Source organism: Leucoraja erinacea, chromosome 10 (genome assembly GCF_028641065.1).
Source record: "Leucoraja erinacea ecotype New England chromosome 10, Leri_hhj_1, whole genome shotgun sequence".
In the NCBI taxonomy this organism is placed as follows: Eukaryota; Metazoa; Chordata; class Chondrichthyes; order Rajiformes; family Rajidae; genus Leucoraja; species Leucoraja erinaceus.
The window spans coordinates 53,870,693-53,891,549 of NC_073386.1; the positions used below are offsets into that span (position 1 = coordinate 53,870,693).

General features: G+C 43.9%; 1 protein-coding gene across 1 annotated transcript in view; it reads right to left on the reverse strand.

Annotated features, from left to right (window-relative positions):
- The window catches only part of kcnt2 (potassium channel, subfamily T, member 2), a 311,774-nt gene that overhangs the window by 7,409 nt on the left and 283,508 nt on the right, over positions 1-20,857 (reverse strand). The window contains 1 exon segment of the mRNA XM_055641239.1: positions 253-337. Within this exon segment, the coding sequence (XP_055497214.1) occupies positions 253-337 (85 nt within the window).

Below are 20,857 nucleotides of genomic sequence, written 5' to 3' on the forward strand. Positions count from 1 at the left end.
TCTCCAGGTGCACTGGTTTCCTCCCACACTCTTAAGACGGCTGGTTTGTAGGCTAATTGGCTTCTGCAAATTGTCCCCAGTGTGTAGGATAGTGCTAGTGTACGGGGTGAACGCTGGTCGGAGTGGACTTGAAGGGCCAAAGGGCCTGTTTCCACGCTGTATCTCTAAACTAAACTAAAAGTTGCTAGACTGGCTAGAAGCTATTTGTCATCTGCATTGCCAAAAAAAAAAGGTAGTCAGTGGAATACTCACACAACATCATTCAGTTCCAGCCTTGTGTCTGGGGAGGGGTTGATGAGAATATATGACAGTGTGTTCTGGTGATCATTCATTTCATCTGAAAAATGGAAGAACGTTATCAGTTGTACAAGCTGCAAGCTTACCTCATATTCCCCATCCCATCCCCACAGCAACCTTTCTGGCCAGGGCCTCCCTCCATTGCCAGAGTGAGGCCACGTAAACTGGAGGAACAGCACCTTATATTCTGCTTGGGTAGCTTACAACCCAATGGTATGTGCACATTGAATTCTCCAATTATAGGTACTAACCATAATGCTCCCCCCCCCCCCCCCCCCGCACCCCTTGCTCTTTCTTTTTCTCCTTCATCTCTCCCCTGTGCACCACCTGGATGAGCACACATTCCTCCCCTTATCTTGTACCTTTTGTCTTTCCATCTCTGATCTACGTCCTCTCAGCTGAAGGAGAGTCTTGACCCAAAACGTCACCTATTCCTTTTTTCCCCCAGAGATGCTGCCTGACACGCTGAGTTACTCCAGCATTTTGTGTCTATCCTTTGTCCATCCATCCGCCTCTCAAAACCCCATCCCCTTGGGCGGCACTGCGGCAGGGTTACTGCCCTACAGCGCCAGACCCATGTTCCATCCTGGCTACTGGTACTGTCTGTACAGAGTTTGTACGGTTTCCCTGTGCCCACATGGGTTTTCTCCAGGTGCTCCAGTTTCAGCCCACCCTCCAAAGATGTTCAGTTTGTAGATTAAATGACTTCTGTAAATTGTCCCTCGTGTGTAGAATAGAACAAGTGTATGGGGTCATCGTTGGTCGGTGGGGACTTGGTGGGCTGAAGGCAGTGTTTCCACCCTAAAACTAAATTCAAGCCTATGATCCATCTATTACTTGCCAGGCTTTGTTCTGCCCCTCCTCTCTTCCAGCTTTCTCCCCCCCCCCCCACTACAATCAGGTCACCTATCCATGTTCTCCAGAGATGCTGCCTGAGTTATTCTTGTACTTTGTGTCTGTCTTTACCATAACATACTCTCCACTCTCACCACACACTGATGGGCCGGAGGGCTTGTTTCCACATTGTGTGACTATGACTTTCCAAACCAGTATCAGTGATAACATCAAAGTTCAAGGGATTCTCAAGGAACTGCAGAAACTAACATCTTGAGCAACACACCATGTGTTGGAGGAACTTAATAGTCAGGCAGTATCTGTGGAGGGAACGGACAGATGGCATTTCGGGTCTGAAGAAGGGTCCAGCCAGAAACGTTGCCTGTCCAGTCTCTCTCCATAGATACTGCCTGACCCATTGAGTTCCTCCAGCACTTTGCGTTTGTTCTATTCAAAGTTCAAGCGATTGCTATGGTCCACTGGTCAGGTTTTAACATTGATAAGATTTGCACCATTTACCATATTTAACAATGAAATTTTAAAAAGTTATTAGATTATTCCCGCGTGTTAACATTTAAGAGTAACCCAGAGAGTAATGTACAGGTCAGACGGCCTCTGTGGAGAGAGAAATAAAGTTAAAGATAGACATAACCTCAGCGCGTCAGGCAGCATCTCTGGAGAACATGGATAGGTGATGTTTCGGGGGCCCGACTCTTCTTCAGAAATAGAGTTTGTTTTAAATCTTAACCCTTGTTTCCCCTGGGTATTTTCTGAATGTAAACATGAGCGCAATGTGGACCAAGATGACAGTAATCCCAAATCTATGAAACAACATATTCAATGCCTCAAAGACAAATAACATTGAGACAGCCAATGCAAAATACGATGGGAAGTAAAGGGTAGCTGAGAAAGTGGTTCGTTGGAATTACTGGAGCTTGGAGCAAATACATTTCACATGAGGGCACTTTATAACAAAGACTTCAGTGAGCAAAGAGATCAAGAGATTGAGTGAATTCAGGGTTAGTGTAAGGTCACCACCATTAGAAACAGCTCCCCATGGTATCACCCCTGATACATTATGAATCTCAGACACTGCAGGTCAGTTGTATGTAACCACCTTCAAGGGGGAATGTTTACGTTTAGGTTTATTAATGTCACCTATATCAAGGAACGATGCAAAGCTTGGTTTTGCATGCTTTCCAATCATCAAATATACCATACACAGATCCAATCAAGTCAAACTCAAGTACAATAGGTAGAGCAAAGGGGAAGATACAGAGTGCAGAATAGCACACTAGTTCCAGAGACAAAGTCCAATGTCCACAATGGGGGTTGAGGTGTTGTGTTTATAGCTGTGTCTGGTTGTCTAGAAGCAGCAAGCACAAAGACCCTCACTGACCTAGAAAAATAAACCAGGTTGGTAGAGAATAAAGGTGTAGCAGTGGTAATGTGTTCAAATGATATTTAGGTTTATTATTGTCACTTATTATTGAGTTGTTGCCTTACAACGCCAGTGATCCGGGTTTGATCCTAACTACAGGTGCTGTCTGTACGGAGTTCGTACGTTCCCCCCATGAATGCGTGGGTTTTTCCCGGGTGCTCCACTTTCCTCCCATACTCCAATGACACGCAAGGTTTGTGGGTTCATTGCCTTCTGTAAATTGTCCCTAACGTGTAGGATGGAACCAATTTGGTGGATGATCGCTGGTCAGTGCGGACATGGCCTGTTTCCGTGCTGTAATTGTTATATGGTTATATGGTGGGCCGAAGGGCCTGTTTCCATACGGTATCTCTAAAAGCTAAAAAGCTAAAGATTTAAATAGTACAAAAACAGGTTGTCAATTTGTGATCTGTCTGCATCAGTCCAGTTCCATGAGGTTTGGGTGTTAACATTTAACATAGAACAATTGGCTTGGTAAAAATGTAAAAATTGTCCGTAGTGTGTGTAGGATAATACTCGTGTATGGGGATCGCTGGTTGGCATGGATTTGGTGGGCCAATGGGCCTGTTTCTGCGCTGTATGCCTAAACTAAACAAAACTAAACTTGGACCGAGGCTGGACCAAAGGGGCTGTCTCTGTGCTGCGTGTCTCTCTCTTGCCGTATTTCCATGATAATTTACATCTTGCAGGGATGCCGGGAGAGCTGGTGTGAGTGTATTTCCTGGCAGAGTCGCCTGTTCATTGGGGAGTGACGCAGCATGGAACTTCTGGTGCTGATTAGGACGCACTAATTATCACACAATTCCCATTCTCAGCTCTTGTGTGCTCCAGTCAGGAAAAGTGCAATCATTTCACGGCTACAGGAATCAGAGATTAATTAATCAAGTTACACTGTCAGTTAATTAAACTGTAGAAACACATCTCCTAACTTCCAGTCTGCTGTAATGCAAATTGTATTTCACAGTAAACACTTAAAACCCTGTATATTTTCTGCTGTCTTATGTATAGCCCTAATGAATAGGTTTAGGGTGACGGGAGAAAGATTTAATAGGAAGCTGAGGGGCATCTTTTTCCACACAAAGGGAGGTGGGTATATGGAAGGGGTAGTTGAAGCGGGTACTATCACAACGTTTAAGAAACATTTGAACAGGTACAAGGATAGGACAGATTGAGAGGGATATGGGCAAGTTGGGCTGAAGGCCCTGTTTACACACTGTACTATTCTATGACACTATTTTCTTAATTTAGCTGCATTTGGAATATTACAATCAGTTACGGTTAACCCCATTACAGGAAGGATGTGGCTTTGGAGAAGGTTTACCAAAATGCTGCCTGGATTAGAGGATATTAGCTATAAGGAGTAGTTGGAAAAACTTGGCTTGTTTTCTCTGGAGTGCCGGAGTTTGAGGGGAGACCCGATAGAAGTATATAAAATTATGAGAGGCACAGATAGGGTAGACAGTCAGAACCATTTTTTTCCCAGGGTGGAAATGTCAAAGGCTAAAAGACATAACTTTCAAGGGAGAAGAGCAAAGTTTATAGGAGCAAGTTTTTTTTAAAACACGGAGTGTTTAAAGAACGGTTGGGGGGAGGGACTCAAATAGGGAAAGCTAGCAGTCAGTGTGTGAGGCAGGAGGCAGAGAAGGTAGCACTCGGACCCAAAATGTAGGGGAGAAAGAAGAAAAAGATAATAAACAGAGAATAAGAGGTGGCGGGTTTCTTAAATGCATATATTTTAATGCTAGGAGCATCATAAGAAAGGTGGATGTGCTTAGAGCCTGGATTGACACCTGGAAGTATGATGTTGTGGCGATCAGTGAAACATGGTTGCAGGAGAGCTGTGATTGGAAACTAAATATTACAGGATTTCATTGCTTCAGGTGTGATAGAATTGGAGGGGCAAAAGGTGGAGGTGTTGCATTGCTAGTCAGGGAAGATATTACAGCAGTGCTTTGGCAGGATAGATTAGAGGGCTCGTCTAGGGAGGCTATTTGGGTGGAACTGAGAAATGGGAAAGGGGTAGCAACACTTATAGGGGTGTATTATAGACCGCCAAATGGGGAGCGAGAATTGGAACAGCAAATATGTAAGAAGATCGCAGATATTAGTAGTAAGCACAAGGTAGTGATTGTGGGAGATTTCAATTTTCCACACATAGACTGGGAAACACATTCTGTAAATGGGTTGGATGGTTTGGAGTTTGTAAAATGAGTACAGGATAGTTTTTTGCAGCAATACATAGAGGTACCTACTAGAGAAGGGGTGGTGCTGGACCTCCTGTTAGGAAATGAGACAGGTCAGGTGGCAGAGGTATGTGTTGGGGAACAGTTCGGGTCCAGTGATCGCAATACCATTAGTTTCAATATAATTATGGAGAGGGTCAGAACTGGACCTAGGGTTGAGATTTTTGATTGGAGAAAGGCTAACTTTGAGGAGATGCGAAAGGATTTAAAAGGAGTGAATTGGGACATTTTGTTTTATGGGAAAGATGTGGAAGAGAAATGGAGGACATTTAAAGGTGAAATTTTAAGAGTACAGAATCTTTATGTCCCTGTTCGGTTGAAAGGAAATAGTAAAAATTGGAAAGAGCCATGGTTTTCAAGGGAAATTGGACAATTGGTTCGGAAAAAGAGAGAGATCTACAATAATTATAGGCAGCATGGAGTAAATGAGGTGCTTGAGGAGTATAAAGAATGTAAAAGGAATCTTAAGAAAGAAATTAGAAAAGCTAAAAGAAGATATGAGGTTGCTTTGGCAAGCAAGGTGAAAGTAAATCCAAAGGGTTTCTACAGCTATATTAATAGCAAAAGGATAACTAGGGATAAAATTGGTCCATTAGAGAGTCAGAGTGGACAGCTATCTGCAGAGCCAAAAGAGGTGGGGGAGATATTGAACAATTTATTTTCTTCGGTATTCACCAAGGAGAAGGATATTGAATTATGTGAGGTAAGGGAAACAAGTAGAGTAGCTATGGAAACTATGAGATTCAAAGAAGTGGAAGTACTGACACTTTTGAAAAATATAAAAGTGGATAAGTCTCCAGGTCCGGACAGGATATTCCCTAGGACATTGAGGGAAGTTAGTGTAGAAATAGCAGGGGCTATGACAGAAATATTTCAAATGTCATTAGAAATGGGAATAGTGCCGGAGGATTGGCGTACTGCGCATGTTGTTCCATTGTTTAAAATTTAATGCTGATAAGTGTGAGGTGCTACATCTTGGCAGGACAAATCAAAATAGGACGTACATGGTAAATGGTAGTGAATTGAGGAATGCAGTTGAACAAAGGGATCTAGGAATCCTAGATCTAGGTTCCCTGAAGGTGGAATCTCATGTAGATAGGGTGGTAAAGAAAGCTTTTGGTGTGCTGGCCTTTATAAATCAGAGCATTGAGTATAGAAGTTGGGATGTAATGTTAAAATTGTACAAGGCATTGGTGAGGCCAATTCTGGAGTATGGTGTACAATTATGGTTGCCTAATTATAGGAAGGATGTCAACAAAATAGAGAGAGTACAGAGGAGATTTACTAGAATGTTGCCTGGGTTCCAGCAACTAAGTTACAGAGAAAGGTTGAACAAGTTAGGTCTTTATTCTTTGGAGTGCAGAAGGTTAAGGGGGGACTTGATAGAGGTCTTTAAAATTATGAGAGGGATAGGCAGAGTTGAGATGGATAAGCCTTTCCCACTGAGAGCAGGGAAGATTCAAACAAGAGGACATGACTTGAGAATTAAGGGACAGAAGTTTAGGGGTAACATGAGGGAGAACTTCTTTACTCAGAGAGTGGTAGCTGTGTGGAAGGAGCTTCCAGTGGAGATGGTGGAGGCAGGTTCGATTTTATAATTTAAAAATAAATTGGATAGTTATATGGACGGGAAAGGAATGGAGGGTTATGGTCTGAGTGCAGGTAGATGGGACCAGGGGAGAATAAGTGTTCGGCACGGACTAGAAGGGCCGAGATGGCCTGTTTCCGTGCTGTAATTGTTATATGGCTGTTATAGAGTGGTGAGTGCTTGGAACGTGCTGCGGGGGGGGGGGGGGGGGGGGGGGGGGTGGCCGATATGATAATGGCATCAATGAGGCTTTAAGATGGATATGGAGTGAATGAAGGGATATGGATCATGTACAGGCCGAGGAGATTAGTTTAACTTGGCATCATGTTCGGCACGGACATTGTGGGCCGAAGGGCCTGTTCCTGTGTTGTACTGTTCTATGTGATAGCAAGTGTGAATCTGGAGAATAATGAATTATGTATTGTACATCTAGACATTAGGTCTTTATTTAGTTCCCAGAGCAACATCAATTATAAAAGAGGCTTGGGAATGAAAGTTTATACAGTAGGTCAAGTGAAATGGCTATGAAAAGTGGAAGAAGTTGCCATTATTGCCTTGTTATACACTAAAGTAGTCTGTAGCATTGCAAATTATTAACACCAGAATGTGCCACAATCTTTCCATGAGATCCAAAGTCTCAGCTCAGTAAGGTCGTGCATTCCTGGTAGCTCATTCCTGGAATATTTATCCTTCATTGGGTGCACAATGTAATTTATATGCTCATCCATCTTAAATTCAATGATGCTTTTGTTGTCTCATGGGGTGGCAGATTGGAACCTTCACGTGGTCCACCCTGTTTCGATGAATGCAATCAACCTGGCATGCACAATCAAATAAGATCAAGTTGTCCTACAACTTTAGGCTGTGTACACCATACGCAAGAAGAAGAAGAAGTTGTCTCAAGTGCAAAATGCAAACACATAGTGAATTGTTTTTCTTCCAACCAGTCCAGTAGAGTATTGCCATACCTAAGCACAATCCCGATTGAAAAATTGTACAGAAATAGTCCACTGTAAGCAGCCATTTTGAAAGTCCAGTCCGCACTCCAGGTATGAACGTTGCCCGGTCCAAGCGAGCCCCAGGAAGGCCTCAAGCCATCGCCTCCCTCTAACGGTGGATCGATCTGCGAATCCACCCCCCTCTCCTTGCCCCATCTACCTTTGTTCCCCAGGGATGCCTCCCACAGCCAACCTTGAGGGACAGGTAGGCCAGACCCCCGTTCCTTCTCTTCTCTTACCAGCCTCCCTCCTTGCCCATCGCGTCCGTCCATCTGTCTACTTATTGTAATTGAAATGGGGTTGATTGTATCGTATTATCTGATCTGATTGGATAGACCAGTGGGCACATCCTCGGAATAAAAAGGCGTGCTTTTAGACTGGAGATGAGGAGGAATTTCTTTAGCCAGATGGCCATGGAAGCCAAGACATTGGGTATTTTTAAAGCAGTGATTGATAGGTTGTGGGAGGTGGCAGGAGAATGGAGTTGAGAGGGAAAAATAGATCAGCCATGATTGATGGCAGAGTAGACTCGATGGCCTAACACTGCTCGCATATCTGTTGGTCTTATGCAAAACAAAGCTTGTTGTTGTACCTAGTTACATGTGACAATAATAAACCTAAACATAAAGGCTCGCTCTGCCACTTGGTATGATCATGGATTAATATTGTGAATTACCGAGATTCCATCATTGTACCTTTCAATGATGCCGTTATCTCTCCAAACGTTCAGGCCAAAGAAAATGTCCTTACATTTACCAAATGCTCACAAATCAGTAAGTAACCTCTTCCGTGCAGCAGATAAACAATGTGACCTTTACAGGTAGGAAATATATTGTCTTTTACTACATAACTGCAGTAGAAAATTGTACTAAAAATTGTTTTATTGCATATGTAAATCAAATATATCTAGGTAATGTGATACCATTATTACAGGCCATACATTTACTGTAAAGGACTTAAAGTAAAACTCAAGCAGAAGTAATTGGTTCCCCTGTGCATTAAACGTTATGCATGGGACAAGTGCATATCTTCCTAATTTTGTTTTAGTTTAAGAGAAGATACAGAGCAGAATCTGGCCCTTCAGCCCACCGAGTCCGCACTGACCAGCGATCTCCGCATATTAACACTTTCCGACACTAGGGACAATTTTTACATTTACACCAAGCCAATGAACCTACAAACCTGTACGTCTTTGGAGTGTGGGAGGAAACTGAAATTCTAGGAGAAACCCCCCCGCGGGTCACGGGGAGAACGTACAAACTCCGTACAGACAAGCACCATTAGCCAGGATCGAACCCGGGTCTCTGGCGCTGTAAGGCAGCAGCTCTACTGCTGTCTGTCCAAATATTCTATCAGATAACCATTGAATGTTGTATGTTGCCTTAAAAATAGGCAGGGCTTGTTTTTAATAAAAGATAAATAAATTATTCCAGAAGACAAATATTGTGAATTATAGAGCAAAAAATATTACAAGAATGTCAATAGTCCCAGTCATGAAGTTGTACAGATGGAACACTATGGCCATGCTGATTAACATTGAAATGCAGGGTTGGTTCAATTTGCTTGTATTTAGTCCATAGCCCTCTAACACATTCCTATCCATATATCTTACCAAGTGTCTTTTAAAACTTATCCTATTTAAGAGGTTCCTCTGTCACTTTGTCCCATACAGGAACCATCCTCTGAGTGGGGAAGTTGCCCCAAGGATTCCTCTTAAATCTCTCTCCTTAAGCCTCTGCCCTTTGGTTTTCAAATCCTCTACCTTGGGGAAAAAGACTGAGAGTTCACTTTATCTATGCCACACACGATCCTGTACCCCTCCATAAGGTCACCCCTGAGTCCCTATGCTGCAAAGAAAAAAAGTTGTAGCCTATTAGGGATGGCAAAGTGCTGCCTTACAGTACCAGAGATGTCGGTTCAATCCTGTTTACGGGTGCTGTCTGTGCGGAGTTGTGCATTCTCCTTGCAACCTTGTGGGTTTTCTCCACGTGCTCCGGTTTCCTCCCACACTCCAAAGACATGCAGGTTTGTAGGTTAATTTGCTTTGGTAAAATTGTAAATTGCCTCTAGTGTGTAGGTTAGTGCTAGTGTATGGGGTTATTGCTGGTCGCTGTGTCTCTAAAGTAAAGTCTATGCAACCTCTCCCGATGCCCAAGGTCGGGTAATGATCTGGTGAATCTTTCCAATTTAATGACATCCTTCCTGTAGCTGGGTGACCAGTACTCCAAGTGTGGTCTCACCGACGACTTGTACAGCTGCATCATGATGCCCCAATTCACCTGTTGGTAAGGAAGGCAAGCAGACTGATTGATAGCAAACGTATATGTTTGTTGGTTAATTGGCTTGGTGTAAATGTCCAAAGGAAGTCGGATGAGTGTGAAAAATCTGTCAATGTTATTAGGAGGAAAGGACACAAAGTGCTGGAGTAACTCAGCGGGTTTGACAGCATCTCTGGAGAACAAGGAATGGTGATGTTTTGAGACTCCTGGGATGCTGCCTGACCCGCTGAGTTACTCCAGCACTCTGTGTCCTTTTGTGTATTAACCAGCATCTGGAGTTCTTTTGTTTTTAAGTTTTAAAATGAGACCATTTTCAATTGCTTTGCAATCACTTACTATTCTGATGCATACCACCACAGTGCAAATTTGTTCTACACAGATTCCAAACAGTAAATACAAAATGTGCTCTTTGTCAAAGTGATCAATGCTGGAAATGATGTGTGCAGCTGAAATCCTTAATTGGACAAAGCAACATTCATCTCCGGGTGTTAAATGATCCAAAATGTGTCCTGCTGAAGATGACTAGGGGATTGTGAGCAGATTGTTTGCCTTATGATTCAGCTGGCTGAATTTTAGACAGCATCACAAGAGAATCAAACTAAATCTCCTCAAAGTTGTTTCTGGTAATTAGTTTTGTTTAGAGATACAGAGTGGAAACAGGCTTCTCGGCCCACCCAGTCGAGTCCACACCGACACCTGTATACCAGCACTACCCTACACATGAGGGACAAATTACCAAAGCCAATAAACCTGCATGTCTTTGGAGGTACACAAAAGTGCTGGAGAAACTCAGCGGGTGCAGCAGCATCTATGGAGCGAAGGAGATAGGCAACGTTTCGGGCCAAAACCCTTCTTCTTCTTTGGAGTGTGGGAGGAAACCGAAACACCCAGGGAAAAACCACACGGTCACAGGGAGACGTGCAAATTCCGTACAGACAGCACCCGTAGTCAGGATCGAACCTGGGTCTCTGGTGCTGTAAGAAAGCAGCTCTACCACTGCGTCACTGTCCTACCACTGTTTATTGATTATTTATCCCCACAATGTTAACCAGCATTGCATGGAACTTACATCTTAGGAAAATGTCTGTAACTAAATAATAATTTTACTGGCCACATTTACTGAGTCTATAACAGAGATTCAGTAGGTGGTCTGGTCTGGATATGTATTTTACAGAAGAGCATTTTAGGTTTATTACTGTTGCAGCAATTCCTTCTAGTGCTCCAGTTTCTTCCCGCATCCCCAAAACATGTTGGGCTTGTAGGTTAATTGGCCCTCTTGAAATTGTCCCGAGGGAGTAGGGAATGGATGAGAAAGCAAAAAAAACATAGAACTAGTGTGAACGGGTGATCGATGGTCGGCATGGACTAGGTGGGCCAGAGGCATGTTTCCATGCTGTATCTCTAAACTATTTTACTTGAATTTAAATTCCTAATACATAGGGAAGGTACAACTGACTGGGTCTACATTTATACTTCCTAATCACATAGTATAATATAGTCCACACACTACCAGTTGATTAACCCCTTAACGAGGAGCTTTTATTCAATTAATCACAGTTACAAATTACTGGAAAGATCAAAACTGACCAGCATTTGCAAACGTCAATCATCAGATTACAACATTATTATTCTTATCCACAGCGCACTGGACCCCCCCCCACCCCATGGCCATCAGTGTTCATGGAAGGCCTCGAGTGTCCCCGTGGACACCGCAAGCTCCTGCCCCAGAGACACACAGGCATGGTATCCTCTTCCTCTTACGAGTTAAAAGTCATCATTTCATTTTCCAGAAATGTGATACGCATGTTTATTAACTGTGCGTACCGACATCTTTTTGTCTAGTTAAAGGTACTGCATATTCGTAGTAAATATCTAACAATACACTTGCCCATTGCTGGCAGAATGACAGCACGTTACCAGTTTAAGAAGCAATTTGAAGTAATTGTGATTCAACACACGGATTATCAAGGTTTAGATGAACTAGACAAATGAAAGTGAAATCATGTTCACACCATTCCCCCATTGATTAATTGGCAGTCTTTAGAAAATACACAGATCCGGGTAAAAAAAATAAATGTTATGACAAAGTCATGGAGTCTTACACATTTTTTATAGAGATCTGGGTTACAGTATCGAGGTTGCAATATGAAATATTTCCTAAAAACCTCACTTGGTCTTAGCACAAAAGAACTGTTTAGTTGAGAGACACAGCATGGAAACAGGCCCTTCGGCCCACTGTGTCCGTGCTGACCAACGATCCCTGCACACCTGCACTCATTATCCTACACTCACTAGGGACAATTTACGATTTTACTGAAGCCAATCAACCTATAAACCCGCATGTCTTTTAGTGTGGGGGGAAACTGGAGCATTTGGAAAAAACCCACGCAGGTCATTGAGAGAACGCACAGACAGCATCCATGGCCAGGATTAAACACGGGTCTCCGGCGCTGTAAGGCAGCAACTCTACCATGCGGTCACGGCAGTGATAACTGGTTTGCAAAAAGGGGCACAAAGTGGTGGAGTAACTCAGCGGGTCCGGCAGCATCTCTGGAGAACATGGATAGATGATTTTTTGGGTCGGAACCCTTCTTCGGACAGCTCGAGTCTGAAGAACTAAAGATTTCGTCAAATGTAGAGAACTGACCTGAAACATCAACTATCCATGTTCTCCAGCGATGCTGCCTAATCTGCCGAGTTAAGCCCCTGTCCCAGTTAGGAAACCTGAACGGAAACCTCTGGTGACCTTGCGCCTCACCCAAGGTTTCCATGAGTTGCCAGAGGTTTTTGGTCACTCGCCTGGAAAGCCTCGACCGAAGCGTGAACTGCATCTACTGACCAAAGATCCTACAGGAAGTTTGCTACCGACCGCGCACACACACACACACACAAACACATCGTGAATGTGGGGGCCAGGGACAGCGGAGGAGCACTGTCTGCGCGGTGAAGAGGAAGGTAAACGGCTGCCACAGAGCACGGTAAGTCCTTTAGAGAGCGCGGGGCAAAGGGAGAGAAGGGGAGAGAAGCAGTGGCGGACTGACCAGGGTTTCAGCTTGCCCGATGGCAAGTGGGCCCCCTATATCAAGTGGGCCCCTGATGAAGTGGGCCCCCTTTGTCTCCTGGCCACCAATATTTTTAGACCCAGTCCGCCACTGGAGAGAAGGACAGAGAAGGGGAAGAGAGAAGGGGGAGGAGGAGTGGAGACAGTTTTAAGAAGTTTAATAAAGTTAGCAGGCATTTTACCTTCTAGGTCCTGAAAACCAAAGATCCTACAGGATTTTGCCTAAAACTCCAATGAGTCAATCAAAATGGGCGGTCAGCGAAGGCCTTCGTCTGCCTGTAAGTAAACAGCGACCCCACTCCACTGGCTTCGACCAAACGGCAGCACAGAGAGTGGTGAATCTCTGGAACTCTCTGCCACAGAAGGTAGTTGAGGCCAGTTCATTGGCTATATTTAAGAGGGAGTTAGATGTGGCCCTTGTGGCTAAAGGGATCAGGGGGTATGGAGAGAAGGCAGGGATGGGATACTGAGTTGGATGATCAGCCATGTCATATCAAATGTCGGTGCAGGCTCGAAGGGCCAAATAGCCTACTCCTGCACCTATTTTCTATGTTTTAACCTATTTTTAGTCAAGGCAGATTTTGAATTTGTTAAAATAATCGCTGGAACATAGAAGAAGCCTCGACTACGCGGAAACCACTTTCGACCATTAGGGAGAGTGACCAAAACATCCGGGAACCTCACGGAAACCTTGGGTGGGGCGCAAGGTCACCAGGGGTTTCCGTTCAGGTTTCCTAAGTGGGACAGGGGCTTCACTCCAGCATTTTGTGTCTTATGCTTTAAACTTATTTTGCTGATTTTTAGGTGGTGTGTGAGGATGTGAAAATTAAGTTTAAATTAAAGGCCAAACCTGATCAATACCTCTTCACAGAATAATAAAATGAATTAAAAAGTTATCCCTGCAATGTACTGCTCTAGCAGTTTATTGCAAAATGAACATTCAGTTGCAGAAATATTAATTTAGATCACAAAAATGGGGTTAAGTGCAATGTGAATAAATGATGGGTAAAAATCGTTCCTATTTGCTTTTAATTCAGATACGAGAAGTTTTAGGCTTTGAAGCTATTAACGAGATCAGAGGTCTTTAGAATCAGGCCTTAGCGGGAGAAAGATGCTATTAACAAGATCAAAGATTCCTTCACCTGCTGTAAAGTAATTAAAATGCATGATAGAACTCATAATTAATTTAAGATAAACCAAATGGAAGAGAATTAATAAGGACCAGGAAGTGAAGCCTGAGATAGAAGATGCTACTGAGAGGCCACAATTAACTAGCTGCTGAGGGCTGGGAGGCCTATGATGAATTTGGTTTGACATTATCAAGAAATTGTGATTAGAAAGATAAAAAAGACTGGGGCTTGAACATTGCAATAGCTGAAATGTGATACGAGTTTGCACAGAAACAAAATTTAATCAGGACACAAAAGAATAAGTCATAGTGAGGCCACACACAAATAGAAGGAACAGCACCTCATATTTTGCTTGGGCAGTTTACAACCAGCAATGTGAATACTGATTTCTCTTATTTCATGGATTCCCTGCATACCTTCTCTCTCCTCCCTTCACCCACCCTGGTCGTCCTTGCCAGTTCCACTGTTTGCACCCACATATCACCTCTTCCGCAGACAACAATTGACCATTGTGAGCTCCACCTTTCCTTGGTCATTGGTGCCAGCTCTGATTTGCTCCAATCCTTTTCATACCTCTAGTTTCCCACTCCCCAACTCTCAGTCTGAAGAAGGATCTCAACCCAAAACGTCACCTATCCATGTTCTACGGAGATGCTGTCTGACTCGCTGACTTACTCAAGCATTTTGTGTCTGGTCTTCGGTGTAAACCAACATCTGCAGTTCTTTCCTACACATTTAATCAGGATGCATTTAATTTACAATATCTGTGGACTACAGTTCCAAGACTACCATAACAGTATCTTTGGCACCATGATCAAAGATTCCTATCAAATACCATGGAGAAAGCTGGGAGCCCAAACATCTTGTGTGCAGCAAAGCACGAAATGTACTTGCACTGATTGTACCTATGTATGGTAGATCTAATTGGTTTGGACAGCATCTCAATCAAAGCTTCTCGCTGTACCTCAGTACATGTGACAATAATAAAACTTAAATTAACTCAGTTTTAATTTAATTTTAACTTAATTTAAGATGAACTTGGGCAAGAGGTACAGTAGTGTGAAAACACACACCTCCAGATTCAGGGATAGTTTCTTCCCAGCTGTTATCAAGCAATTGAACCATCCTATCACCAACTAGAGAGCGATCTTGAGCTATAACCTACCTCACTGGAGACCTTCGGACTATCTTTACTAGGACTTCATTGAATTTTATCTTGCACTACATATTATTCCCTTAATCCTGTATCTGTAGGCTGTAGACGTATCAATTGTAATGTATATTCCTATGCAATATATCCTTCTATGTCCTAAATTCTCATACATTTTGAAAGAGCAAGTTTTCTTCCATATCTTCCCTTTCTTCCCTTCTACTTAACGGCAGTGCAGGTTTGTAGGTTAATTTGGCTTCTGTACATTGTAAATTGTCCCTGGTGTATAGGATGGTGTTTGTGTAAGGGGTGATCGCTGGTCGGCACGGACTCTGTGGACCGAAGGGCCTGTATCCGCGCTGATTCTCTAAACTAAACTCTCTCCATTTTTTGGCAGTTGTTTGTGAAGTCAGTAAAGGGCGAAATTTCCATTACCTGAACAGCAGTAACATGGGGGTCACGAGCACACAGATATACAGCAATGTTCCGGCTACAGTCTGTGGAATGTGCAGTGGAGAAATAACAATGTCTCAAACAAATTAAATTTTGACTCATCCTACCGCTGATTATGGGACCCTGGAGTATACAGATGACACTTTATTGCCTGCAAGCAATAGTGACTGCACATTGAAGGCAATTCTTTTAAGCTCTCAAGTGCTTTGGGACTACCTTGAACTCATGAAAGCTACGTGCAAAGCCAAATTCCTCCTTCAAATTATATTTCCAAGCATCAAAAACAATACTTCACTTTCCTGCACAGCACTGTGTTACTTGGTCTAAAAACGTCCCTCAGTAATTTTGCTCATCGACTAATATTTTTGCCACAGTATAGAACGAGAGCAATTTTTAGAAATTATATTCAAGACCAGGACGTGTGAACATGTTTAAAGTTGCCTGCTCTGTCCCCAGTTTGATACAAAGGCAATCTGTATTAGTATTCTCTCACCTCTGATTTAGGTCATAGAAACATAGAAATTAGGTGCAGGAGTAGGCCATTCGGCCCTTCGAGCCTGCACCGCCATTCAATATGATCATGGCTGATCATCCAACTCAGTATCCCGTACCTGCCTTCTCTCCATACCCTCTGATCCCCTTCAGCCACAAGGGCCACATCTAACTCCCTCTTAAATATAGCCAATGAACTGGCCTCGACTACCCTCTGTGGCAGAGAGTTCCAGAGATTCACCACTCTCTGTGTGGAATAAGTTCTTCTCATCTCGGTTTTAAAGGATTTCCCCCTTATCCTTAAGCTGTGACCCCTTGTCCTTGACTTCCCAAACATCGGGAACAATCTTCCTGCATCTAGCCTGTCCAACCCCTTAAGAATTTTGTAAGTTTCTATAAGATCCCCTCTCAATCTCCTAAATTCTAGAGAGTATAAACCAAGTCTATCCAGTCTTTCTTCATAAGACAGTCCTGACATCACAGGAATCAGTATGATGAACCTTCTCTGCACTTTCTCTATGGCAATAATGTCCTTCCTCAGATTTGGAGACCAAAACTGTACGCAATACTCCAGGTGTGGTCTCACCAACACCCTGTACAACTGCAGTAGAACCTCCCTGCTCCTATACTCAAATCCTTTTGCAATGAAAGCTAACAAACCATTTGCTTTCTTCACTGCCTGCTGCACCTGCATGCCTACTTTCAATGACTGGTGTACCATGACACCCAGGTCTCGCTGCATCTCCCCTTTTCCTAATCGGCTACCATTTAGATAATAGTCTGTTTTCCTGTTTTTGCCACCAAAATGGATAACCTCACATTTATCTACATTATACTGCACCTGCCAAACATTTGCCCACTCACCCAGCCTATCCAAGTCACCTTGCAGTCTCCTAGTATCCGCCTCACAGCTAACACTGCCCCCCAGCTTAGTGTCATCCGCAAACTTGGAGATATTGCCTACAATTCCCTCATCCAGATCATTAATATATATTGTAAATAGTTGGGGTCCCAGCACTGAGCCTTGCGGTACCCCACTAGTCACTGCCTGCCATTGTGAAAAGGACCCGTTTACTCCTACTCTTTGCTTCCTGTTTGCCAGCCAGTTTTCTATGCACATCAATGCTGAACCCCCAATGCCGTGTGCTTTAAGTTTGTATACTAATCTCTTATGTGGGACCTTGTCGAAAGCCTTCTGGAAGTCCAGATACACCACATCCATTGGTTCTCCCCTATCCACGCTACTAGTTACATCCTCAAAAAATTCTATAAGATTCGTCAGACATGATTTACCTTTCGTAAATCCATGCTGACTTTGTCCAATGATTTCACCACTTTTCAAATGTGCTGCTATCCCATCTTTAATAACTGACTCTAGCAGTTTCCCCACTACCGATGTTAGACTAACTGGTCTGTAATTCCCCGTTTTCTCTCTCCCTCCCTTCTTAAAAAGTGGGGTTACGTTTGCTACCCGCCAATCCTCTGGAACTACTCCAGAATCTAAAGAGTTTTGAAAGATTATTACTAATGCATCCACTATTTCTGGAGCTACTTCCTTAAGTACTCTGGGATGCAGCCTATCTGGCCCTGGGGATTTATCGGCCTTTAATCCATTCAATTTACCCAACACCACTTCCCGACTAACCTGGATTTCACTCAATTCCTCCAACTCCTTTGACCCGCGGTCCCCTGCTATTTCCGGCAGATTATGTATGTCTTCCTTTGTGAAGACGGAACCAAAGTAGTTATTCAATTGGTCCGCCATATCCTTGTTCCCCATGATCAACTCACCTGTTTCTGACTGCAAGGGACCTACATTTGTTTTAACTAATCTCTTTCTTTTCACATATCTATAAAAAACATTTTGCAGTCAGTTTTTATGTTCCCTGCCAGTTTTCTTTCATAATCCATTTTTCCTTTCCTAATTAAGCCCTTTGTCCTCCTCTCCTGGTCTCTGAATTTCTCCCAGTCCTCCGGTATGCTGCTTTTTTCTGGCTAATTTGTACGCATCATCCTTCGCTTTGATACTATCCCTGATTTCCCTTGTTATCCATGGATGCACTACCTTCCCTGATTTATTCTTTTGCCAAACTGGGATGAACAATTTTTGTAGTTCATCCATGCAGTCTTTAAATGTCTCCCATTGCATATCCACCGTCAACCCTTTTAGAATTAATTGCCAGTCAATCTTGGCCAATTCACGTCTCATACCCTCAAAGTTACCTTTCTTTAAGTTCAGATCCATTGTTTCTGAATTAACAATGTCACTCTCCATCCTAATGAAGAACTCAACCATATTATGGTCACTCTTGCCCAAGGGGCCATGCACAACAAGACTGCTAACTAACCCTTCCTCATTACTCAACACCCAGTCTAAAATAGCCTGCTCTCTCGTTGGTTCCTCTACATGTTGATTTAGATAACTATCCCGCATACATTCCAAGAAATCCTCTTCCTCAGCACCCCTGCCAATTTGATTCACCCAATCTATATGTAGATTGAAGTCACCCATTATAACTGCTTTGCCTTTGTCGCACGCATTTCTAATTTCCTGTTTGATACCATCTCCAACTTCACTACTACTGTTAGGTGGCCTGTACACAACACCCACCAGCGTTTTCTGCCCCTTAGTGTTTCGCAGCTCTACCCATACAGATTCCACATCCTCCAAACTAATGTCCTTCCTTTCATTGCGTTAATCTCCTATCTAATCAGCAACGCTACCCCACCTCCTTTTCCTTTCTCTCTATCCCTCCTGAATATTGAGTAACCCTGGATGTTCAGCTCCCAGCCTTGGTCACCCTGGAGCCATGTCTCCGTGATCCCAACTATATCATAATCATTGGTTACACAGAAAAGCTGGAGAAACTCAGCGGGTGCAGCAGCATCTATGGAGCGAAGGAAATAGGCAACGTTTCGGGCCGAAACCCTTCTTCAGACTGATCAGGGGTATCATAATCATTAATGGCTATCTGCACGTTCAACTCATCCACCTTATTACGAATACTCCTTGCATTGAGACACAAAGCCTTCAGGCTTGTTTTTACAACACTCTTACCCCTTATACAATTATGTTGAAAAGTGGCCCTTTTTGATTTTTGCCCTGGTTTTTGTCTGCCTGCCACTTTTACTTTTCACCTTGCTACCTATTGCTTCTACCTTCATTTTACACCCCCCTGCCTCTCTGCTCTTGTACCCATCCCCCTGCCACATTAGTTTAAATCCTCCCTGACAGCACTAGCAAACACTCCCCCAAGGACATTGGTTCCATTCCAGCCCAGGTGCAGACCGTCCTGTTTGTACTGGTCCCACCTCCCCCAGAACTGGTTCCAATGCCCTAAAAATTTGAATCCCTCCCCCTTGCACCATTTTTCAAGCCACGTATTCATCTGCAATATCCTCCTATTTCTACTCTGACTGGCCCGTGGTACTGGTAGTAATCCAGAGATTATTACCTTTGAGGTCCTACTTTTAAGTTTATCTCCTAGCTCCCTAAATTCATCTTGTAGGACCTCGTCCCTTTTTTTACCTATATCGTTGGTGCCAATATGCACCACGACAACTGGCTGTTCACCCTCCCCCTCCAGAATGTTCTGCAGCCGTTCAGTGACATCCCTGACCCTTGCACCAGGGAGGCAACATACCATCCTGGAGTCTTGTTTGCGGCCGCAGAAACGCCTGTCTATTCCCCTGACAATTGAATCCCCTATTACTATTGCCCTTCCACTCTTTTCCCCCCCCTCATGTGCCGCAGAGCCACCCATAGTGCCATGAACTTGGCTGCTGCTGCCTTCCCCTGATGAGCCATCTCCCCCAACAGTATCCAAAATGGTATACCTGTTTAGGAGGGAGATGACCGCAGGGGACTCCTGCACTACCTGCCTACTGCTTTGCTGGCTATTGGCCACCCGTTCCCTTTCTGTCCTCTTACCTTTCACCTGCGGTGTGACCAACTCACTGTACGTGCTGTCCACGACTTTCTCAGCATCGTGGATGCTCCAGTATGAATCCAACCGCAGCTCCAACCGTTCAATGCTGTCTGCCAGGAGCTGCAGCTGGACACACTTCCTGCAAACGTAGTCACCAGGGACACCGACCATATCCCTGATCTCCCACATGTTGCAGGCTGAGCAAACCACGGGGCCAATCTCCACTGACATATCTTACTCCAAAATTAAACTATATTAAATATTAAAAAACACAAAACTTTATCCTTTAAACTTTACTAATAAATACTGTACCCTTAACTCCCAGAATCCTTAACTCCCAGAATCCTTAACCTGAAGGCAGAAATGTAAAAATGTAAACCAATCAGAGGCGCTTCCCCCAGACTCCTTCTTGGAACGTTGCCGATTTTGGAACGTTGCCAGGTACTCCTCCCCTTCCCTGGGCCTCTGTGAAAACAAGCCCCGCGATGTATTTTGTACTTACAGCGCAGGTACTCCTCCCCTCGCACCAACGGCTCCCTGGGCCTCTGTGAAAACAAGCCCCGCGATGTATTTTGTACTTACAGCGCAGGTACTCCTCCCCTCGCACCAACGGCTCCCTGGGCCTCTGTGAAAACAAGTCCCGCGATGTATTTTGTACTTACAGTGCAGGTACTCCTCCCCTCACACCAACGGCTCCCTGGGCCTCTGTGAAAACAAGCCCCGCGATGTATTTTGTACTTACAGCGCAGGCCTCTGTGAAAACAAGCCCCGCGATGTATTTTGTACTTACAGCGCAGGTACTCCACCCCTCCCAGTGATGTTGGATTAAGTTCTACGTCAAGGAAAACAACCTAGTCTGTGATTCCAGAAGCGGACTAAGTATTAAGGCCAATGTACTTAATTTCCCCTCTCCCACAGATGCAGAGGATGCTGCAACATTACACAACGAAAGCTGGAGTGTT